Source organism: Zootoca vivipara, chromosome 3 (assembly GCF_963506605.1).
Source record: "Zootoca vivipara chromosome 3, rZooViv1.1, whole genome shotgun sequence".
NCBI classification, from domain to species: domain Eukaryota; kingdom Metazoa; phylum Chordata; class Lepidosauria; order Squamata; family Lacertidae; genus Zootoca; species Zootoca vivipara.
In genome coordinates this window covers 98,457,367-98,482,066 of record NC_083278.1, presented here as the reverse complement: position 1 = coordinate 98,482,066, position 24,700 = coordinate 98,457,367, and the positions used below count along the sequence as shown (strand labels likewise).

The 24,700-nt window shown below is 46.5% G+C and overlaps 1 protein-coding gene across 3 annotated transcripts in view; it reads left to right on the top strand.

Moving 5' to 3' along the window:
* The first annotated feature begins 441 nt into the window (after positions 1-441).
* Positions 442-24,700, top strand: part of HAAO (3-hydroxyanthranilate 3,4-dioxygenase) — a 67,182-nt gene continuing 42,923 nt past the window's right edge. The window contains exons 1-10 of one of the 3 annotated variants that reach the window (XM_060273041.1): positions 442-717; positions 1,390-1,468; positions 2,156-2,239; positions 2,689-2,795; positions 4,179-4,268; positions 4,710-4,753; positions 9,629-9,774; positions 19,142-19,210; positions 21,457-21,539; positions 22,126-24,697. In XM_060273041.1, coding sequence (XP_060129024.1) covers positions 635-717; positions 1,390-1,468; positions 2,156-2,239; positions 2,689-2,795; positions 4,179-4,268; positions 4,710-4,753; positions 9,629-9,774; positions 19,142-19,210; positions 21,457-21,539; positions 22,126-22,333 — 993 coding nt within the window. In that variant the 5' untranslated portion in view covers positions 442-634 and the 3' untranslated portion in view covers positions 22,334-24,697. Of the gene's footprint in view, positions 718-1,389; positions 1,469-2,155; positions 2,240-2,688; positions 2,796-4,178; positions 4,269-4,709; positions 4,754-9,628; positions 9,775-19,141; positions 19,211-21,456; positions 21,540-22,125; positions 24,698-24,700 lie in introns of those variants that run through there. The other 2 variants (XM_060273042.1, XM_035111217.2) reach the window with 2 other exon arrangements.

Below are 24,700 nucleotides of genomic sequence, written 5' to 3'. Positions count from 1 at the left end.
TTCAGGTGATAGGGATGGCGGGAACGCTCTCGCCATCCCTATGTGAAGGGTATTCTGTTAAAGGAATCCAGGGACTCAATGGTTTGGTCAACCCTGTGAGGCGGTTGTGCCCGTGCCTGGGTCCAGGGGGACATCTGGGTGCTGGACATAGCCTGTTCCCAGCTTTCTGCCTATTCGGGTGTCACCCTAGGCTGACCTATTCTGGAACCCTGAGTCAGCGCTACCTGCAAGGGTGCAGGGAGCTAGTCAAACCATAGCCTATGCAACCACTCACTTGCTGTAATCAATAAAGTTGTGGCCTATATTCTGCCAAAAATCTAACCAAAATTTGAGTCTTGTCTGAATTTATTTAAGCAGGAGGTTTAAAGGTCTTAACATGCAAGCAGCTTGCTGTGTACTTTATCCCTGCACAAGTTGATCATTGGCTAAATAAAGAGACCTTTGGAAGATTGAAAGGCAGAGAGATTTGGCATTCTATTGAAAAGGGGGTACAGTTAGAGCAGACACTGCCGCTCCAAAGTAGCTTAGAACCACGTATAGCAGCTCACGAGGGTTGTGCAAAACTTAGTTGGCATGATCTATTGAGCTACGCAAAGTCATTTCCTTCCTCCGGCGCACTTCACTATCAAGAGTCATGGAGAAGATGCTTGTGAACGTAAAGAAATGGGTAGAAGAAAACAGAGCTGCCTTCTTGCCTCCAGTATGCAATAAGCTCATGTAAGTTAATGGGTTTGTGTTGCTTTTTTAATGGAACATGTGCAGAGGAGGGCAACCAAGACGATCAAGGGTCTGGAAACTAAGCCTTACAAGGAACGCGTGAAGGAGAATTGGGAGTGTTGCAATTATTAATTAAAACACCATATTAGGTGGGTGCCAGCTTGGGAAGTTGGACTTTGCCCACTGGGAGCTATATCTCCCAACCCAGAGCTCAAGTCTCATTCAACACTTTCCAATCACAGTGCTTGGGGAGAGGGATGGTGAACAATATAAAGTACAACTCAGCTCTCGCTGGCTTCATTCTTTTGCAAGCTCCCTCTCTGAATGTTAGAAAGCAGGGATGTGGGAGAAATTTGATTCATCTCTCATGTAGAGGCGAACCTAACTAATTTACACTATTTGAAACAATACATGAATGTCATTTGAAATCTGAACTTCTCCAAATTTTGCAGTGTAGTTTGTTGACCAAGTAAAGTGTATAAAAGTGCACCTGCCAATGAAAATAGCATGTGGATGTGCTTTATATTAGGGAAGACATGCATGCAAAATTGTGCAATTAGGCAAGGTTGCATACAAAAATGCTGGTTTGAGGAGTCTTTACTCTTTTATCCTTTTATGCCTTAATTTATCATAAGTTTATGTTAAAAAAATTGGCTTTTTATTACCCTCCAGGCACCATTATCAGCTCAACGTAATGTTTGTTGGTGGGCCAAACCAAAGGAAGGATTATCATATTGAAGAAGGAGAAGAGGTAACACATTGGGAAGTCTTTCATTTAGTGATTTGGGTACAATGCCCTTACTTAGGCTTGCAGTATCTATGATGTGATGCTCTCTAGATCAGTCATCCCCAAACTTCGGCCCTCCAGATGTTTTGGACTACAATTCCCATCTTCCCCGACCACTGGTCCAGTTAGCTAGGGATCATGGGAGTTGTAGGCCAAAACATCTGGAGGGCCGCAGTTTGGGGATGCCTGCTCTAGATGTTGTTGGACTACTATTTCCATCATGCTTGATCATTGGCTACTCTGGCTGGGTCTATAGAGGAGTAGGGGACTATTATCATTAAACTATTTTTTTAAAAAGCGAGCATCTTAGCCCAGGCATAGGCACACTCGGCCCTCCAGATGTTTTGGGACTACAACTCCCATGATCCCTAGCTAACAGGACCCATGGTCGGGGATGATGGGAATTGTAGTCCCAAAACATCTGGAGGACCCAGTTTGCCTATCTTAGCATTCGTAGCCTGCAGTTTTCCATGTATCCAATAGATGTCAGCATATTCCCTCATACTGAATTTTTCACAGTTCAACACGGTAAACAGGTTCCCAAAACTGATTGTGCGGGCCCTGCAATATACATGAATCCCTTGCAGACTGTACATATGGTATTGTGATATGCATGCTTTAAATTAAGTTTTCCCCTCTCCTACACTGTAGTTGTTCTACCAGCTGGAAGGAGATATGTGCCTGAAGATAATAGAGAATGGAAAACACAAGGATATCTACATTAAAGAAGGAGAGGTAAACATAGGCTTGTAAATGGTTAATGGGGGAAATATGCACATAAAGCAAGGGGGTATTTGCCATAGTTCTCTCTGCTGAAGAAACAAGCCACATTTCCCATTGGCTTGTGGCTTACCTCTTCAGCTATAGGAACATTTGCACGAAAAGAAAAACAAGCAAACAGAACAAGCTCTGGGTGCTCCTGGAGTCCTCCCCTTATCATGTGTATGCCCTCCAACATTTTTCCAATACAACCTCTGTATCTTCCATCCAGACAAGCAAGAGGTATTATCAGAGTTCAAGGACACATTCCAGCCAGAATACATTCAGGGGGTGAAACAAGGCATTGAAAGGAGAATTCTGAGGACCAGATAGAGCAGAATCTGGCCCCCAAGCCTGAGGTTCCCCACTCATGCCATGAACTATGGGCAACTGTTTCAACTTCCTTTCTTTTTTTTTCTGGGCAGATGTTCCTCTTACCAGCCAGGATACCGCATTCCCCTCAGAGATTCGCAAATACTGTGGGATTGGTTATTGAGAGAAAAAGATTAAGGACTGAAACCGATGGACTCAGGTGAAATATAATCTTCTTAAAACTCTGATTCTATTACTTTGAGCAACTTTGAGAATGATTTTTGTTCAAAAAAGAGGTATACAAATACTGTAGTATAAATACAGTTCTTATGCAATATGTAACCTCCCCGGGGCGCAAACCTGGGCAGTGTGTATGGAGGTCCTGGGCTGCCCAGATGATAAGACCCCCCTTTTGGCCTCGCTGATGTAGTCCAAAGCAAAGCAGAGCTATATGTTTGGCACCAGCTTGGCTGCTGGAGTTACCAGAAGGAGGCGTACAAGGCGCCATCCAACTCTCTTAGGGCCTCCACTCTGGATTTGTGTAGCATTTACTCCTTAGCATTTTCTTCTCCCAAAGATATCCCACAAGGCAACGAAGGTTTAGGATCAGAGTATTCCTTCTCCTTCATGGGCCACCTTCCCAGGTTGACGAGCCCCATCTGCTCCTCACTTCCTTCTACAGCACATGCAGAAACCACCTTCTTGACCACTGAACCCTCCATTGGTCGCTCAATCCAACAGAGCCTGTCTTCACATTCATAGAATCATAGAGTTGGAAGAGACCACAAGGGCTATCCAGTCCAACCCCCTGCCAAGCAGGAAACACCATCATTCAGGGGGAAACACTCATCATTCAGGGGGAAGTCCCTAACTCACTGAGGGTTTGAGACACCATCAGCTACCCTCACCTGGTTTAGCTGGTGTGGTTGCATGCTGGTAGCTTCTAGGAGTCACAGGTGAGATCTGGGTGCAGGGTGGAGACCAAAGTGGGACAAACTAGTCCATACGGAGCACAATGTGTGTCTTTTTCCCCCCCCATAGGTACTACCCCTCCTGTAACATCCCAGACATTCCAGGGAGCTCACTTCAGTGCTGATAATGCAGCAGTTTGACTTCACTCCTAGAAGCACATTGCATTGTCTCTCTAGACAGATGGATGTCAGCAACTATGCAATGTGTAGTAAATAACATATTGAGGAAAGAGCCATAGATCAGTGGGACGGCACATATTTGCACACAGAGGGCCTGGCATCTCTAGGTTGGGCTGGAAATGTGCTCAGCTTCAAATCCTGGAGATCTTCTGCCCATCAGTGCAGAGACAATACTGTGCTGCCATGTATTTGAATTAACTGTATTTGAATTAACATCTAAGCTTCTTAAAATGAACTGAAGTTCAATCTAAGTTGAAATCGGACTTCAAGATTCTCAGTGATGCCGGATTTTATTGTGCTACCCAGTGCAGATAAATTCAAATCAAATATACATATATTTGTTTTTACCAGTGCATAATATTTTGAAACGCATTTAGAGAGTAAAATAACACAGTCTTTCATTCTATATGATACAACCACTTAATGCAGTTCCTCCCCCACCCTTTTGTCAGATACTACGTTGGAGAATCAACCAATGTCCTTTTTGAGAGATGGTTTTACTGTGAAGACCTTGGCACACAACTTATCCCAATAATCCAAGAGTAAGTCTTCTCCATTTTATTGCACTGGGTTGTATTCAAATAACTTTTATTCAGAGCTGACCCACTGAAATTAATGGGCCCAAGTTGTTGTTGTTGTTGTTGCTGCTGCTGCTGCTGTTGTTGTTGTTATATGCTGCTCATCTAACTATCTGGGTGGCCACAACAAAAGATTGAAAACACAATGAAACATCAACCATTAAAAACCTCCCTGAAGATGTCTTCTGAAAGTCAAATAGTTGTTTATTTCCTTGACATCTAAGGGAGGGCTTTCCACAGGGCAGGTGCCACTACCGAGAAGGCCCTCTGCCTAGTTCCCTGTTGCTTCACTTCTCGCAGAGGGAGTGGAAAAGCAAACATGTATTTGTAATGTCACCCAGACATACAATTTGGTTACCTATATTAGTCTGAAAAGTTTTACTCCTTTAACATTTGTCATTCCAGGTTTTTCAGCTCAAGGCAGTATCAGACTGGAAAACCCAACCCAGGTAATATAAACTGATTTCAGAATCAAAGCAATTATTCAACAAGCAATAATATGGGTGGGGTTTTTTCCCCCTTAAGGAAAACTTTAAAAGGTAAAGGTAAAGGGACCCCTGACCATTAGATCCATAGCTGCCAAGTTATCCCTTTTTTTAAGGGAAATTCCCTTATGCTGAATAGGCTTCCTCGTGAGAAAAGGGAAAACTTGGCAGCTATGATTAGATCCAGTCGTGGACGACTCTGGGGTTGCGGTGCTCATCTTGATTTACTGGCTGAGGGAGCCGGTGTACAGCTTCTGGGTCATGTGGCCAGCATGACTAAGTTGCTTCTGGTGAAACCAGAGCAGCGCACGGAAACGCCGTTTACCTTCCTGCCAGAGCGGTACCTATTTGTCTACTTGCACTTTGACGTGCTTTCGAACTGCTAGGTTGGCAGGAGCTGGGACCAAGCAACGGGAGCTCACCCCGTCGCGGGGATTCAAACTGCCGACCTTCTGATCGGCAAGCCCTAGGCTCTGTGGTTTAGACCACAGCGCCACCCGCATCACTTAAGGAAAGCTTAATTAACAGCAAAAGCAAAAACAAAAAATCCCTATTATTACTGGCTGTACTGGCTGTGTACACATGACACATTCAAAGCACACACACCTTGGGAATCCTGGGAACTGTAGTTTACTACTCACAGAGCTACTATTCCCAATCTCAGCATCCTTAACAGCTTCCAGGATTTGGTGGTGGTGGTGGATGTGATTTAAATGTATGGTATGTACAGAACCACTGTCTTCCTTTAAACAGTGCTCCAAATGAAATAACTTCTGCAGGAGAAATGTTCACTTTCTCCTCTCTCTCTCTCTCTTAACTGAGACTCTGCCAGAATTAAAGGGTAGCGACAACAGGGAGATGGATTTACTGCCTAGCTTTCTCTGAGCTTTTCAGAATCTCAAAAAAATTAAAATACATAGCTTTCTAACAAAGCTTGTCACCAGAAAGAGGAAAACTTTGCTCCGGAGTGTTTGTGCTTCCTCTGACAGCTTCAATAAACTTGTGGAAAAGGTTCTCGGTGGTTCAGTTCAGTTCCCATGGTGAAATATTAGTATTAGGAGAGCTCTTAGGGATGATTGTTTGCACACTGCCCCACGGGCGGCTTCCATGGTTAAAAGTATTACAAAGCAAAAGAGGAGCTATTGTGCTGTGTCTAAGGTTTTTATCCCCCCCCAAAAAAAAAAACGCTTATGAGAGTATTTCTCCCTCCTTCTCTATTATATGAACAATAACAAAAACCACTTGTGTTTACTTCTAGTTACAAAGAAGCTAGACTGCTTGAAGAGCCGGTTTGTCTCTTAAGCTTGACACAACAGACAGAGTAGATTAAAAAACGGCAAATGCTATAATTGCATTTTAACAATAGCCGCTGAGTTTTACAGTGGTTTATCCCAGGGATAAACCTAGCAGTTTGAAAGCACGTCAAAGTGCAAGTAGATAAATAGGTACCGCTACAGCGGGAAGGTAAACAGCGTTTCCGTGTGCTGCTCTAGTTCGCCAGAAGTGCCTTTGTCATGATGGCCACATGACCTGGAAGCTGTACGCCGGCTCCCTTGGCCAATAACGCGAGATGAGCGCCGTAACCCCAGAGTCGCTCACGACTGGACCTAATTGTCAGGGGTCCCTTTACCTTTACCTTATCCCAGGGATGGAGAAGCTGTGAGCCTCCCATATTATGTTTTCCTCTGGTTCCCATCAGCCCCCAACCAGCAAGGTCAGGGATGATGTGAGTTGTAGTTCAGCAAAACATCTGGAAAGCTATGAGGCCCCCCCCCATTCCTGGTTCACCCCTAACTGGGTGCTACACTAGAACTAGTGGTAATCATTTGGCTGCCACCAAAATGGGAGTGACACACAGATTCCTTCACCTTCTTTAAAGATCTAGTAGAAGTTACCTTGTGTCATGCATGCCTTCCATTCATAGTAGTTAACATATAAATTACGAGAGAATGACAACCGTGACTTTAAGGAAGAATGGGAGCTTTTCACAAACTATTTTAAAAGACCACAAAAGGACTTGTGCTCCTTGGCAGGTTTGGAATAAACATCCACAATTTATTAGTAGAACAGATAAGTACAGATAAGGCAAAGATATGTACAATTTTATAACATGCAGAGAATAACATGTGTAAGCAAACGGGCGGGCTGAGGGAAGTCTCGGGAGGGTGGGATGGGATGGGATGGGAGGGGAGGGGAGGAGAGGAGAGGGTAAAAAATGTAATTGGCTATATTGATTGATGGTATGTTTTGTTAAATTTGTTTCATAAAAACTTTTTTTTAAAAAAAAAAGCTGCTCTGGGCAGCCTTGAATGAAAGGTAGGAGGGAAATGCAAGAAAAATAGCTGGTTGTTACAAGAAGAAAACCATCATCTTTGTGACCTGTTTTCTGCATCAATTGTTCATTTAGTTAAGTGAAGTCATCCTTGTTGTTCAAGCATGTTAATGTACATGACAAGTCGCTGGAATAAGGGTGGGTGAATCTGCCCATTTTGGTTTCAGTTTCCCATTTTCAAGTCATTTCACATGTCTGTATCAGTATGTGATTTTTTAAATAAAAAATCCCATAAAAATTCATCAGCATTTTAGTGAAATTTCCTCCTTTTATCTGCAATTTTGCCTGGCATGCACTTTTTTTGGCAATGCAATTTTGTATTTTATATGTTGTTTTCAGGAACATTTGCAGTTTGATGCAGACTTTAATATACACATTTTTGTATGCATCATTTCGTTGGGGAACTGCATCGTAAAATGTAGAGAAGTGCAAATCTTAAAGATTTGCCTGTTGTTTCAGGAACTTCCAGTTAGGTAATGCATTGCAAGTCCTCACTAAACTGAATTTCTTCTCCATCTCTACCTATAAAACATCACTAGATTCAGCAGCCATCCCGGGGGGGGGGGGCTAGGCAGGGCAACATTCCTCTGTTGAATGGTTTCTTTAAATACTGTATTAAGGTTCATTATTGAACCTGTTAAGTTGTGTTGATTAAGCTATGTCAGCAATTGGGTATAGTATACTGTATAAAGAGCAGCATGTACCTCTCTCAGTACCTTGGTGAATGGGTCATACTTATAGATATAATATAATAATAATAATAATAATAATAATAATAATAATAATAATAATAATAATTTATTATTTATACCCCACCCATACAATAATCCATTAAACATTAAAAGCTTCCCTAAACAGGGCTGCCTTCAGAAGTCCTCTAAAAGTCTGGTAGCTGTTTTTCTCTTTGACATCTGATGGGAGGGCGTTCCACAGGGCGGGTGCCACTACCAAGAAGGCCCTCTGCCTGGTTCCCTGCAACTTGGCTTCTCGCAATGAGGGAACCACCAGAAGGCCCTCGGCGCTGGACCTCAGTGTCCGGGCAGAACGATGGGGGTGGAGACGCTCCTTCAGGTATACTGGACCAAGGCCAGTATTTAATGTAAGAGGAGTTTTTGTTTTTGTAATTAAAGCTAAGCAAAAGATATTTCTGTGTTTCTTCATTGTTTCCTGAACATGTGGTCTCCCCAACATGCTTTCTGCAGCACAATTAATCTGTTAAATATGCAACATGCTCACCTGTATTCCCAACACTGAGCATTCCTTAAAGGTGAGACACAGGGTAGGGAGTTCAGTGTGGTGCAAACATGGTGGCAGGAGCACTGGACTACCTCTGCTAAGCCTCTTCCTTCCCCAGAACTAAGAGTGACTCTCGGCATTGGGAAGGCAGGTGCTGGAAAGAAGCTGCCCAGCTTGTGCTGCTCCACCATGCATAAAGTATTGGTCTGAGGGTTTTTAAAATTAAAAGACTTTGGAGGCCAATTACCAGGAATAGCACTTTCTTGCCAGAGATCTGCACGGTTTTAACAAGTTTCTTATCTGTTTGGGGTTTTTTTAACTATAAATTTTGATGCCATGTCTTTGCTATTCCCAGTGCCGTACACTTTTTCACATCTAAACCATAGCTGCCAAGTTTTCGCTTTTCTCGCGAGGAAGCCTATTCAGCATAAGGGAAAATCCCTGTAAAAAAGGGGTAAGTTGGCAGCTATGATCTAAACCTGATCTGCAAAAACAATTATACAGGATACAGGAAGGTTCTAAAGTAGGCCAAATGAACACAATCGCACTACCCCACCCCTGGCTGACTATACTACTGATGCTTACCTAATGTCCTTCATTACTACTTGGGATACCACAGAGAGACGTTGCCTTTTTCTGCATCTTATTTGGACCATTACTGAAAAAGCACCCCAGAGACATATTTTGAGAGAGTACCCCGTGGCTTTTGGAGAAGAAAATGGGAGTGTGGGAGAAGATTTCACCTTTGCATTTAGTTAAGAGACTGAAGTTAATTTCACAGGGTGCAAAACTGTGAACCTCAGAACGGGATTTGAAAGGGCAGAGAGTGTTTCAGGCGGTTTCAAAACAATCAGGAAATGCAGGGTATTAAATTCTGAAGTGCTGCGTAATCAGTTTTGTTCCATATTGGCCAAGAGAACCCCTAGAAGGCATTTGAGCGCACAGTAGGGAGGTAATGAGTAGTGGCAGTAAACGAGTCTGCTTAATGTTGTCTGTATTTATGACAAAGGAGGAGTTGAAAGACCTAATGGGTGGCAGGTTTAAAGAAGCTGGTGAAGGGCAGGAGAAGCAATGGAGCTGTTGTGGACTGTTAGATAATTTGAAATTTGGCCCTTGTCCTTTTCTACCCGCATGTTTGAATCTTCTGAAACACCAAGCATTAATATGACAATATTGTATGTTCTTGCAATAAGCTTTCTGATGGGCAAACACGTGTCACCACTTCTAAAGCTATCATATATATACTACCTCTAGATTTTCTTTGTTTTTAGATGAACTTTTGAAAGAAACGCCTTTCCCGTTAAACAAAGCCAAGGTCATGGATCCTTTTTCCTTTCAAGGCTGGCTCAACGATCATCGTGAAGAGATAGATCAGAAGAAATCCACCAGACTTTTTGGAGACAGCTCTGAAACTGAGGTAAAAAAACCTTGAGTACTTTGAAAAGGAGGAGTTGGGTGAATTATTTTTTCAAGTGAACAGGCAGCCTCCTGTTGAGAAGTGTTTTTAATATAGGTAGGTAGCCGTGTTGGTCTGTGTGAGGGACAGGGGATATCGCGAAGTCCCTCCCCTCCTGAGTTCAAGCCCATCCCCGAGCACAGGGGAAAGCAGAGAGAGTTCCGATTCCAGTGGGGAAGCAGGAAGTCGTGTCCGAGGCTCAGGCAAGGTAGAGGAGCCAGGGTCCCAGGTGGGACAGGAAGGGGCAAATAAGGGGGAGAGACCCATCCCCCCAACTCCGGAATTACGCAGAAAGAGGAGGGGAAAGAGGATGGGTCTGCCAAAGCTTTTGTGTTGGAGAAAGACGCGCCAAAAGCCATTCGGAGGTTCTGAACCCGACTGAACACATGGCTCCGTGTATATAGCAATGACTTCAGCACTGTAAATACGCAGCACCAATAAAAGAATAAAATGCAGAGCTGCGTAGAGTCGTTACTCTGAAGTAGCCCGCTCCGGCCACTGTGACAGCAACCTCCGAATCTTTTTTTGGGCTACTTTGGAGTTGCCGGGATGAGTGCGTCAGAGGCGGAGAAATGGCGGCAGATCGCGGAGAAAGCCCAACAGGACCTGCAGCAACTGGCGCTGCAGGCACAGGGGGAATTAAAGGCAGCTAAAGAAGAAACCAAGAAGGTCCAGGAGGACCGGCTACAACTTGCAGAACAGGTGAGAGCGCTTCAGGAAAAAGAGCAGCAATTAAGGGCGGTGGCGGTAGAGCTCCAAAACAAGCTGGATGCCGAGAAAAACAAGGCGGGAGGGGCCCCCCAACTCCAAGTGCTGCCGGGAAAGAGAGCGGGGACCCTAGTAAGCAAGTTCAATGGAGACCCGAGGGAATATCATGGCTTTGAGACTGAGATCGTGTATGCTCTTGAGCTGCACCATGATGAGTTCCCTGATGATGAGCACAGGGTAGCGTTTATTGTGGAACACCTTACAGGGGCAGCCAGGGAGTGGCTAAGACCGTTAATCGCGACAAAAAATCCTTGCATGAAGAATGTCAAACTATTTCTAGAGGCTTTAAAAACGATGTATGCGTCCGATAGTCATATGGACCAGACCAAGGAGGAACTGCATAATTTAAGGCAAAGAACAATGACAGTTCGCGAATATTGGGCGAGATTCACCATGCTAGTGCACAGACTGGGGTGGGAACTGCACTCGCCTCCGATGGAAGCGGCGTTCTACCTGGGGTTGAATGAGGATGTGAAAGATGAGCTCTCGAGAGGTCCAAAGCCCAGTAATATGGATCAGCTGAGCAAAGCGGCTCTGGCGGTGGGGGTGAGACAGGAATCCCGGTGGAACGACAAGCAAGCAACGCGCGCAAAGCGGGCTTGGTTCCCACGGTCGCAGGAGAAGCCACTCCCCCAACAACCCTTCCAAGCCACGCCTGGGACCAGCCAGGACCAGGAACCCATGCAAATTGATAGCGCGCGCGCGCGGGCTTTTCAAACCCTAGCGGCGACAAGACGCAAGGAGGGAAGGGGCGGGAATTGCTTTCTCTGCAACTCCCCCCAGCATCTCGTCAGAGACTGCCCACATCGCAGAGAGTGGCAAGGAAAGGCGGGAACGATTGTGCCCTCCCCCTCTGACGCAGCACCACAGCAGGGAAACGGGAAAGCCTGGTTGCAGGAGACAAGGGGCAGCAGCCAGGCGCAGTCAGCAGACAACAGCCCCAGCCCGCCCACCCGCACAGCGCGGAGCAGAGCCAGCCCACCCCTCCCAGAGCAGGAGTGGTTCTAGAAGTGACGTTAACGCTCCCAAATGGCTATCCCCTGACAGTCCTCGCCTTAATTGACAGTGGTGCATCTGCCAACTTCTTCTCGAGAAACTTTGCAGAAGAGCACCAAATACAGCTTCTGCAGCTGGACTTTCCCTTGCACGTAGCCACCATTGACGGCAGGGAGCTGCTGGGAGGGGCCATCACTCATCAAACCCCCCCCATGAGAATGACGGTGGGAAGGCACTCTGAGACACTGGCATTCAACGTCACCACCATCTCAGACCCCCCCATCGTCTTGGGCATGAGCTGGCTGGCGCGCCACGACCCCTCCATCAGTTGGCACCAGAGATGCATCACGTTTGGGTCGGACTTTTGTCTGGAACATTGCATGCAGCACCAACCAGGGGAGGGGCCTCCAATAGCCACGGTGGCCACCATGCACGTCAAAGGGGGTGAGGCGATACCCAAGCCGTACTGGGACCTGCAGGAGGTCTTCAGCGAAGCGGAGTCCGACCACCTACCCCCACACAGGCCTTTCGACTGCCAGATCAACCTGGTGCCAGGGGCAACTATACCCCCAGCCAAGCTGTACGCCATGTCAGATCAGGAACTGGAGGATCTGCGCGCTTTTATCGACAAGAACCTCAAGCGGGGGTTCATCAGAGAAAGCAAGGCAGCAGGGGGCAGCCCAGTCTTCTGGGTGGACAAGAAAGACACGCAACAGCGCCGTCTTGTGGTGGATTTCAGACGACTGAATTCAGTGACAGAGCCAGTGGCTTTCCCCATGCCCAGAGTGGATGATCTCCTGACAGCGGCACGCAGGGGCAAGATTTTCACCAAGCTAGACCTTGATCAGGATCCGGGAAGGCGATGAGTGGAAAACCACGATGTTCACGCCTCTGGGCTCTTTTGAATATCTGGTGATGCCCTTCGGGTTGCAAGGGGGCTCAGCATGCTTCCAGGCCTTCATGCACCACGTCCTGGGGTCCCTCCTCTTCAAGAACTGCTTGGTCTTCCTAGATGACATCCTTATCTATTCCAATGACCCAGTGCAGCATGTGAAGGATGTCAGGGAGGTGTTGCAGCGCCTGAAGGAGAACCACCTGTATGTGAAGCTGGAGAAGTGCAAGTTTCACACCAAAGAGGTGGACTTCCTAGGCTAGAAGCTGTCAGACAAGGGGCTGGCGATGGACAAGGACAAGGTGCAGGCCATCCTGGACTGGCACAGCCACAGGACGCGCAAAGATGCCCAACGCCTACTAGGCTTCGCTAACTTCTACAGGAAGTTCATCAAGAACTTCTCTCGTGTCACGGCTCCTATCACCGACTGCCTGAGAGGCAAGCAGAAGTTCCGGTGGACACCGGAGGCGCAAGCAGCGTTCGAAAGCCTCAAGAGGGTGTTCGCTTCAGACCAGCACCTGTTCCACGTGGTGCAGGATGCGCCCCTACGCCTGGAGACAGATGCTTCAGACAAGGCTTTGGGAGCGATTCTGTTGTAACTGGACGCCAACAGAGAGTGGAGACCCTGTGCCTTCTTCTCCAGGAAGCTGACCCAGCCAGAACGCAACTACACAGTGTTTGATAGGGAACTTCTCGCGATCCACGCTGCGTTCCAGCACTGGCGACACTTCCTGGTGGGCGCCAAGCACCCCATCCAGGTGTGCACAGACCACAAGAACCTGGAGTTCTGGAGAACTGCCAGGGTGCTCAACCAGCGGCAGATACGGTGGGCAGAGTTCTTCTCGAACTTCAACTTCTCCATCCACTACATCCCGGGGGAGCAGAATGTCAGGGCGGATGCCCTATCCCGCAAGCCAGAGTACATGGAGGAGGAGTTGCCACCAGCACCCAGGCACATTTTCCCCCCATCAGCATGGTCCTGCGGAGCAGCAGTGGTGAGCGAGGCAGAACTCACAGCACTGACAGCAGCTGATGAATTTGCCACCCGCATCTTCAGAGAACTGAGAGGGGGGAGGGAGCAGGCAAAAGACTTCACAGACCGCAGGGGACTGCTTTTCTACAAGGGTGCACTGTACCTGCCCACCACCCAGCTTAGACGTAAGGTCCTCAAGCAGATGCACGACAACCCAACGGCGGGTCATTTTGGAAGGGACAAAACCGCTCACCTAGTCATGAGACACTTCTGGTGGCCAGGGGTGCGGGAAGATGTTAGAGACTATGTACGGGGCTGTGACACCTGCCAACGAGCAAAGGTGGTCAGAGCAGCACCAGCAGGGTTGCTGGAGCCATTAGCCACCCCGCACAGGCCGTGGGAAGTAGTGTCAATGGACTTCATCACAGACCTGCCGTCGTCCAGGGGCAAGACCGCAGTGTTGGTGGTGGTGGACCTTATGTCCAAAATGTGCCATTTTATACCGTGTGCCAGGGCGGTCTCTGCAGAAGAGACAGCCAAACTGTTTGTTGACCACGTATTCAGATTGCACGGATTACCTTTAAGGGTTATTTCGGATAGAGGCCGCCAATTTGTTTCCAGGTTCTGGAGGCGGCTCATGAACCTCCTGCAGGTGGAGGTTAGCTTGTCGACGGCTCGGCACCCGCAGACCAATGGACAGGCAGAGAGGGTCAACGCCATTCTGCAGCAGTACCTGAGATGCTACGTCAGCCAGAGGCAAACGGACTGGGTGGATCGCCTGCCACTGGCAGAATTTGCCTACAACAATGCGGTGCACGTCTCCACAGGGGTGTCGCCCTTTAAGGCCAACTACGGGCGCGACCTCAGATCTTTCCCGGAGAGGGAGGGGGAGGAGGAGGAGGAGGGCCCGCAGGCAGAGGATTGGGCAGAGGAGCTGGAGACGGTGCACCAGCAGCTCAGAGAACACTTGGAGAGGGCCAAGGAAGCGTACAAAAAGGGGGCAGATCGCCACAGGCGACCGGGGGAGGTCATCAGGGTGGGGGACAAGGTTTGGTTGTCCTCGGAGGGCCTTCCCACCAGAGGGAGGTGCAAGAAGCTGGCACCCAGAAGGTTGGGCCCTTTCACGGTCACGCAGCAGGTAAACCCGGTGGCATACAGGCTGGCACTGCCAGAGGACATGAGGGTGCATCCAGTGTTTCATAGATCGCTGCTGTCGCCGTACAGGGAAAGCAGCAGGCTCCGAGACAGCGAACAAACCCCCGAGGGAGGGGGGGAGAGGGAAGGCAGGGAGCAACTCAATGAGGCCACGGCCATCCTTGATTCACGGAGAGGGGTGGGGGGCCTGGAGTACCTCATGGCATGGGAGGATGCTCCACCGTCACAGAATGAATGGGTCCCAGCCACTCAGATACAGGAGGAATTCCTGGTAGAAGAATTTCACGCCCTCTTTCCCCACAGACCCAAGCCCTGGCACATGGAAAGGGAGGGGAGGGGGAGGAAGCACGGGAGAGCAGTTCACCATGGCGCTGGGAAGCGGAGTTTGAGGAACCAGAGGACGAGGTATGGGCGTCACCGAGATCCACCCAGTCAGAGGAAGAAGCAGATTGGCAGAACATTTTTACCCCCACCAGCTCTGACGCCACGGACTTTTTAGGATTCCCGTCCTCCCAGGCGGAAGGGGGGGGCTCGCAGGACTGGGGGGAGGTGTTCACATCAACGGGCTCGGAAAGTACTGAGTTCTTAGGCTTCCAGTCGTCACCGACACCTGGGGGGGACCTGGGGAGGGGAGAAGGAGAGCTTGGGAGGGGGGTGGATGTGAGGGACAGGGGATATCGCGAAGTCCCTCCCCTCCTGAGTTCAAGCCCATCCCCGAGCACAGGGGAAAGCAGAGAGAGTTCCGATTCCAGTGGGGAAGCAGGAAGTCGTGTCCGAGGCTCAGGCAAGGTAGAGGAGCCAGGGTCCCAGGTGGGACAGGAAGGGGCAAATAAGGGGGGGAGACCCATCCCCCCAACTCCGAAATTACGCAGAAAGAGGAGGGGAAAGAGGATGGGTCTGCCAAAGCTTTTGTGTTGGAGAAAGACGCGCCAAAAGCCATTCGGAGGTTCTGAACCCGACTGAACACATGGCTCCGTGTATATAGCAATGACTTCAGCACTGTAAATACGCAGCACCAATAAAAGAATAAAATGCAGAGCTGCGTAGAGTCGTTACTCTGAAGTAGCCCGCTCCGGCCACTGTGACAGTCTGAGTCGAAGCAAAATAAAAAAATTCCTTCAGTAGCACCTTAAAGACCAACTAAGTTTTTATTTTGGTATGAGCTTTTGTGTGCATGCACAAGTAGGAGAACACTTCAATCTCCCAGGACATTCTATACAAGATCTCAAAGCAGCTGTTTTATTACAGAGAAATTTCAGGAACAGACTGGAAAGAGAAGTTGCTGAATTGGAACTCATTACCAAGCTTAAAACCATGGAGCCACCTGGGATGAATAGAGACATTGGATTCTTATCTCATTATGCATGATCAAGCTTTCTTTAGCGCCTCAGCCCTTGCTTCCCCCCCCCCCCCCAGGACTAATTGCAGCCATCAGCAGCCGTTAACAGCCATCCACAGGTTTACCACTCCCATCAGCCCATCACCCATTCCCACCCACCCCACCCACCCCCACCACCCTCTGTATATATATAAGGGTCTGACACTTCTGTTTCCAGTGTATCTGAAGAAGTGTGCATGCACACGAAAGCTCATACCAAAATAAAAACTTAGTTGGTCTTTAAGGTGCTACTGAAGGAATTTTTTTTATTTTGTTTTTAATATCTTATTTAGGGGCAGAGAATAAATGATATGCACTGTCCCTCAAGGATACTCTAGCCTGAAGATGTCAATTCTCTCTCTCTTCTATTGGCCTTGGACAAGGATGAGTAATCTCTGCCCAATCTCTGTTGGACACCAAGTAGATGAAGGCAGTTGTAGTCAAGCCATGTCTGGAAGACTGCAGGTTCCCAAACCCTGAACTAGGAGAAACTCTATAGCAGTTGTATACCCAACAGTATAGCTCTAGGGAGCTATACAGATTCTTGCTAATACACAAAGTGATTTACACCAACACTTCCTTCGAACACTGATTTAGTAATCAAGAGACCAAACAAGTGACGTTAGATGTGCCTTTTCAGTTAACATTAAACATAAATAAAAATATATATTTATATAACTAATCCAAAGTGTTAGTGCTGACCTTTAAAGTCCTAAATGGCCTTGAAGGAGCATCTCAACCCCATTGTTCAGCTCAGACACTGAGGTCCTCCTCTGAGGGCCTTCTGGTGGTTCTCTCGCTGCAAGAAGTGAGGTTACAGGGAGCCATGCAGAGGGCCTTCTAGTGGCTCTCTCCATGTGGAACGCCCTCCAATCATATGTCAAGGACATAAATAACTCTAGAACTTTTAGAAGACATCTGAAGGCAGCCCTGCTTCGGGAAGTTTTTAATGTTTGATGTTTTATTATGCTTTTTTATTTGTTGGAAGCCATCCAGAGTGGCTGGGGAAACCCAGCCAGATGGGTGGGATACAATAATAATAATAATAATAATAATAATAATAATAATTGTTGTTGTTGTTGTTGTTTATTAATTACTACTATACCTCTATTAATCAAGTCTGATTTGAGCTGGTTTACAGTGTCAGAAAAATCCCCCACATGTATGCATCTTCTATTGATTATGATGTTGCTTTCCTCACAAAAGTGACCAAAATCAACTTACAAAAACAATAAATCACTAAAACCAAGTGTAACGAACAACCAATAAAACCCCCAAGACACAGCTATGCAGACATAACAGGTATTACAGATCCTGCCCCACAAAAACCCAAAGCCCTTCAAACTAAGGACCAAAATCATTTTGCTTGGCCCCTAAAAATAGATAAGAATGGCTCCAGGCAAACCTCCCTGGGGAGAACATTTGAAACCAGGAGTCATCACTGAAAAGTCCCATTCTCACATTGCCACTTTCCAAACAACCTGTGGAGGAGGTATACAAAGAAGAGTCTGTGATGACAATTACAGGGCCCAGTGAGGGTGTTAGGATAAAGCAGAGCCAAGGAATAAGAGGAGATTTCAGAGGCGCACAGAAGGCCATTTATCACCCAAACGGTTTCAAGCATCGTAACTTTGCCCAATGTGGAAGGTGGCTTTGGTTTAAAGAAATGAAATGGAATTTCTACCGAGGAAGAGGAATAATAGACCAGGCAAGGCATTGTGTCAGACAGCACAACCTGGATCTGTAATAATGGTAGTAGTCAACTCAATATGGAGATGAGTGGTTTTATCCTCCAGGTGCCTAGCAAACTTGTCACAGCATGTCTCACAACTTGTCCCAACACTCTGTTGCCCAGTATAGATGCCCTTAGTCTTTTTGCAACACAGAATGTGATGCACACAATGCACTCCCTCGTATGTTCTGTCAGCTTCACATCAAGGCTTCCACCATTTTCACTTTAGCATTCACCCAATCTGGAAGAGAGCATAAGGCAATGTTCCTTTTAATCCCCTGATGGTAAAGTCAGGCACAGGTACCTGCTATCAGGAAGTGCTGAGTGAAGCTTGGCTGGCCCCTCTAGGAAGCCAAACTCCCTTGAAGAGGCAAGCAGTCAGAACACATTAAAATGGACTAACTCACTTTCGACTTGGTCTGGGATTATTCTCCCTCTGCTGCCAGGGATGGGTGCTAACTTCTTGGCATTTAATATCTTCCCTTCTTTCATTGATTTATAGTGAGTCAAATCTTTGGCCAGCCTAATTCAGCACTGTTCTACTGCAACTAGAAGCCGCTCACCAAAGTGTCAGGCAAGAGTCTTTCTCATGGTGCTCTCTGAAATCCTCTTAGCTGGAGGTGCCAAGGATTCAACAACTTTCTGATTGAAAGGTTGAGCTTTACCACTGGGCCAATCCTACTCTCCCAATTTGTGTGGAAATGGTAGCATTGGGACTGGTGCCCATAGTCTCCATAGTCTCTAGGAGCTGGAACAAGATGTGCAGAGCATTGCTGCAAAGACCAGTGCCAGCGAGGTTAACCATTGGAATCTGCCCCTAACTTCTAAACAGGGATTAGGAGGAACAAGAAGAGAAAAATAAATGAGGAATCACAGCTGTTTGAAGTCCAAAAAATATCCTCATTAAGTTCAAGTGCAAGCCTCTGGAGAAAGCAAAATGCACTATCTGTCCCAAGAGTGGTGTGTGCTATGGATAAAAAGCACAAAGCTATTAGTGGGAGGATCAGAAGAGTACAGGAGCAAAGGCCATAGAGGTGGAAAGAGAGAGAAATGTGTAGATGTGATTGTTACATTTTGTTTTTACATTCTGGTATACAGTGGTACCTCGGGTTAAGAACTTAATTCGTTCTGGAGGTCAGTTCTTAACCTGAAACTGTTCTTAACCTGAGACGTGCTTTCATTAATGGGGCCTCCTGCTGCCACCGTGCCACCAGAGCACAATTTCTGTTCTCATCCTGAAGCATAGTTCTTAATCCGAGGTACTATTTCTGGGTTAGCGGAGTCTGTAACCTGAAGCGTCTGTAACCCGAAGTACCACTGTACAAAGATTTTGGCAAGGTTAATGCATCTTCTAACAATTTCCGTTAAATAATTTTACATTGACACAAATGTTTCTCATAGTAACACATTGCATTTTCTTGGTTTGTTGCCCAGGTTATAATTTTTGGACCAGGAATAACCAAAGAGGGAGGAAAGAATGCAGATGTATGGCTATGGCAGCTGGTATGTGATGCTAGTTCCATTTCACACTAACTAGGTAGGGTAAAAAGGTAACTGACCCCTGGACGGTTAAGTCCAGTCAAAGGTGACTATGGGGTGCAGTGCGGATCTCACTTCAGGCCGAAGGAGCCAGCGTTTCCACACTGGCAATAATTCTTCCATCGAGCAAGCAATGGAAATAAATGAAGTGTGGCTCAACAGGTAGGACAGAACTGCTATGGTAGCTTCTTGGGTAGCCAGTTGCTTATCGGGAGGGAGAGCAGCAAGGTGACATTGAGGCTGGCATGTTGCAAAGCCAATCCAGTGTTTGGCCATGTCTCCCCCACTCCTACCCCACAGCCTTGTCCCTTTTCCTCCTGGCAAGCAATAACAACACACTTGTCAGAAAGCTAGCATAGCTGCTCTGCCCCACTCGGTGAAGCCTCCATGGGCAGAGGATCCAGCTGTGGGTTCGAGTGTGGCTCAGGAGAAAAGTCTTTCACTTCAGGGGTTACAAACGATGCTGGGACACGCTCGCCATCGCTGCAGTTGTACTGAGGCAGTGGGTTCACCCATGGGTTCCTCAGCAGTCTCTGAACCCAGTCTACTGTTGATGCTGGCTATGCCTCACTTTAAGAATATAAGATGATTACTGCTGGATCTGGTCAAAAGTCCATATAGCCCAGCACTCTGTTCTCACAGAGGCCAGCCAGATGTCCAATTGGCAGCCCACAAGCACAACCTGAGTGGAAGAGCACTCTCCCTACCTGCCCATTTGAAATAGCTCTGTTCATGCAAGACCTCCATTAGTCCTCACAGGAATGAAATGGCTCAGAGAGCATCATTCTTACAAGACAGATATGAGCCCTTTTTAGTAATGCATGGTTTTTCTTGCAGTAATGTCAGTCTAGTCCAGGCATCCCCAAACTTTGGCCCTCCAGATGTTTTGGACTACAATTCCCATCATCCCTGACCACTGGTCCTGTTAGCTAGGGATCATGGGAGTTGCAGGCCAAAATATCTGGAGGGCCGCAGTTTGGGGATGCCTGGTCTAGTCCCTGTTGGCTTGGTGAGCAACTTTTCAGGTCCTGGAAAGTATTTCAAGGATCTGATGAGAAGACTGAAAAAATACTTCGAGCAACCAAGTGCCATATTTTCAGGCTGACATATCTATCAGCACGCTGCTAGCTGAGTTGAATAACAATGCCACAGAAGTGAGTCGCCTCAAGACAGCTTCATTACGTGGAGCTGTGGGATGGAAAACTCAGTCTGATTGCTACTCCTCACAGTGCATCTGTACTGGGTAGCAGGGGAGTTTTTCTGTTGGCTTTACTATGGAGGTTAAGCCTCACTCAGTTTTTTTCCCTTTCTTATTTCAATTCAAATAGTTCCACAAATGAAAAGGTCAGCTATCACTACAGAATTACAGGGAGAGGTGAACAGCTTTCCGCCAAAGTTCTACATCGACTCACAATATTGGTCTCAATTCCCCCACCCCACCCCCACTGCAAGTAATGAGCCCTTAGCTGGTCAAAACAAACATCCTCAAGGAGAACTTTTTCACAGCATACTAGGTTTGCAAAACTTGTGATGCACTAAATCAGTTTTTCTCAACCAATGGGGGCATACGAAGAACTTGGTGTGGAGTATGTGTGTGAGTGGGGTTGTTTGGGTTTTGGGTTGTTGTTGTTTTTGTAATGTACAATATAAGTAAACAAATGTAAAGTTATGAAATTTCAATCCATGTGAAAAATTCAAATTAAATGAATATGTGAACTGGGATTGAAGGGGGTGTGGAATCCTTTTTATGTTAGCCAAAACGGGACATGGGTTGGAAAAAAGTTGAGAAACACTGTAGTAAATGAAACATCTCCCAGCACCAGCCAAATCTAGGTCATAGCTGCCAAGTTATCCCTTTTTTAAAGGGATTTTCCCTTATGCTGAATAGGCTTCCTCGCGAGAAAAGGGAAAACTTGGCAGCTATGATCTAGGTTCTTGTCCCAATGACCATTCAGTTTATTCAGGCCCCAGAAAGATGAGAACCAAGAATGTCTACCAAGCCTGCGGCATATAGTTGTTAATGACTGCTTTGGGTCACAAGCCCTTCTATTACAGAATTAATTGATTTGTTTTTATTTCCCAGATCACTAGATTCCGGATGATTTGGTTAGACTGACTGATTAGTTCATTAAAACATACTTCCTAGTTTGTGGCTGCTAATGACAGTCCAGGAAGAATTAAAAGCCTGTCTTTTGTTCCTGCCTTTTCAGGAAGGCACATCTGTTGTTACTGCTGACAGTAATACCCTGTTCCTAGCAAATGGAGACAGCCTTCTCATCCCAGAACAGACTGCGTAAGTATACAAGAGCATGTGAGATTGGCCACCTTTTGCAAATGGCCACCTCCTCTCACCCAGGTATTGGTGCATCGCTGCTGCTGCTGCTTTCTATTCATGCAAAATTCATTTAGTTTCTACACCAGGGGTAGCCATTATTTATTTATTTTGCTGAACTACACCTCTCATCATTTGTAACCATGATGACTGAGGCTGGTGGGCAATGTTCAACAACATCTGAAGGACACCATATTGGCTACCCCTGTTTGTATGTAGTGGCACCAGTATTTTGAAACATTGTTCCTACTGAAATCAGCCAGGTGCTGCCATTTTGATATTTTTGATACCAAAAGATATTTTGTTTCACCAGGCCTTCTCAGAGAATTTATTTGTTTCACTGTTGGTTATTTCCCCTGTACAGTCATACCTTGGAAGTCGAACGGAATCCGTTCCTGAAGTCCGTTTGACTTCCAAAACGTTCGGAAACCAAGGTGCTGCTTCCGATTGGCTGCAGGAAGCTCCTGCAGCCAATCGTAAGCCACAGAACCCTTGTTGGATGTTTGGGTTCCGAAGAACATTTCCAAACTGGAATACTCACTTCCAGGTTTGCAGCGTTCGGGAGCCAAAACGTTCAAGTTGCAAGGCATTTGACTTCTGAGGTACGATTGTATTTTAAAGATTTAATTATACACCATGCTGCTGCTGCTGCTGCTGCTGCTGCTGCTGCTGCTGTTGCTGTTGCTGTTGTTGTTGAGTTGGTGGTCCTAATATCTATGGGAATAGGGTGGCATGCAAATTTAATAAATAAATAAAATAAATATATTTGCAATTTATTTATTTATTAAAATGCTTGCTTAATGGGACATTCTTCAGAGTGACGATAGCCAATTCCACTCACCCTCTTGATGCGGCAGCGTTGCAGGATGGCAGAGGCTCTTCTAAGACCTCGATGAGGGATTTGAGGATGGTGTCCTGCCCTGATAGGGGGTCCGGGCTTATGCCCAGGCCACCTATCAGGAGCCAGATCCTAGCCTGCACCAGGAATTGGTGAATGGGGGTGCAGGCTTGGACAATGGGCTGGGCCGGGTGTGTGTGTGTGTGTGTGTGTGTGTGTGTGGCACTGACAGAGCAAGAAGGCTTCCCTCAGGTCTGTGCCCTGGCCATTTAAACAGCCTCCACTTGCAGCCCTACCTTGCTTTTCCTTGCCGGGTTCCTCTCATAGAATCATAGAGTTGGAACAGACCACAAGGGCCATCCAGTCCAACCCCCTGCCAAGCAGGAAACACCATCAAAGCATTCCCGACAGATGGCTGTCAAGCCTCTGCTTAAAGACCTCCAAAAGAGGAGACTCCATCACACTCTTTGGCAGCGGATTCCACTGCCGAACAGCTCTTACTGTCAGGAAGTTCTTCCTAATGTTTAGGTGGAATTTTCTTTCTTGTAGCTTGAATCCATTGCTCCGTGTCCACTTCTCTGGAGCAGCAGAAAACAACCTTTCTCCCTCTTCTATATGACATCCTTTTATATATTTGAACATGGCTATCATATCACCCCTTAACCTTCTCTTCTCCAGGCTAAACATACCCAGCTCCCTAAGCCATTCCTCATAAGGCATCGTTTCCAGGCCTTTGACCATTTTGGTTGCCCTCCTCTGGACACGTTCCAGCTTGTCAGTATCCTTTCTTGAACTGTGGTGCCCAGAACTGGACACAGTACTCCAGGTGAGGTCTGACCAGAGCGGAATACAGTGGTACTATTATTTCCCTTGATCTAGATGCTATGGTCCTATTGATGCAGCCCAGAATTGCATTGGCTTTTTTAGCTGCTGCATCACACTGTTGACTCATGTCAAGTCTGTAGTCTACCAAGACTCCTAGATCCTTTTCACATGTACTGCTCTCAAGCCAGGTGTCACCCATCCTGTATTTGTGCCTTTCATTTTTTTTGCCCAAGTGTAGTACTTTACATTTCTCCCTGTTAAAATTCATTTTGTTTGCTTTGGCCCAGTTGTCTAATCTGTTAAGGTCATTTTGAAGTATGATCCTGCCCTGTGGTGTATTAGCCACCCCTCCCAATTTGGTGTCATCTGCAAACTTGCTCAGGATGCCCTCAAGCCCATCTTCCAAGTCATTGATAAAGATGTTGAATAAGAGTTCAATTGATAAAGATGTAGAATAAGAGATGTACTCATCGAGTTCATTGTTAGAGCATCAGATTGGCTGCCTCGCCTGCCCCAGGGGAGTCATGATAGCCAAATGTTTTGTGAGGGCTTTTGTTTTGCTTTTTGTAATTTTGTTCCACAAGTCAAATACAAAGCATGAGATTACAGCTGTAATGCACATTTATATCAGAGTAAACCTCACTGATATCAGTAGGAATTTCCTCTGAGTGATATAGGTTCGTGTTGTCTGTCACAAACTAAGCATTCCACCGCTGCCATTCCACTCCTTCTATTCTTGGAATGCTTTTTACCTCTAATCTACTGAACTAGAAAGGTGGGAGGTGATACAGCACCGGAAAGGCAAGGAGGCTTAACTCTGTCCCATATTCAGGAGGACCACCGGCTTTCAAGTTCCTGTTCCATGCCCTAATAATTTGTGACCCACACACCACAGATTGCTTTCCTATTTGGAATTAATGTGCTCTGTATGTTTTACAGTTGGTAGAGCCTGGCTCTATGATGGGGAATGGACACCTAGGGTCTCATTGCTATGAACTGCATTGAATCCCCCCATATGTTGAATCTATCCGAATCCCTGGTGAGATGTTCATTCTCAGTCATGGCAGTCCAGTCTCAATACAACAATATAATGTTTCCACTTATTTTGGCAACACTCTGCATAGCTGACTGCTCAATTAAGCAATGACATTTCCCCTAAACTACCATTTTACTTCTTTCCGTTGTGCTAGTTACCAGTAATTAAATTCAGGAGCAGGAGGTGAAGTGAGAGATGGAGGGGATTTGGTATTTGTAAAAAGTGTTCAGCATCCTCGAAAATTCTTCTAGCATTGTCAACAAGCAATGAATAACCTAAAGGGAGAGTTTATTGTTATCGGGCAACGAAAGCTTAGAGTCAATCTGAAAAGATTAACTGATGTGGTTTAAAAAACAGCAGGATCAGCCTTTTCATATATAGGGTCCACATCTGCCACTCAGCCCCATTCTCTGTTTTGTTTTG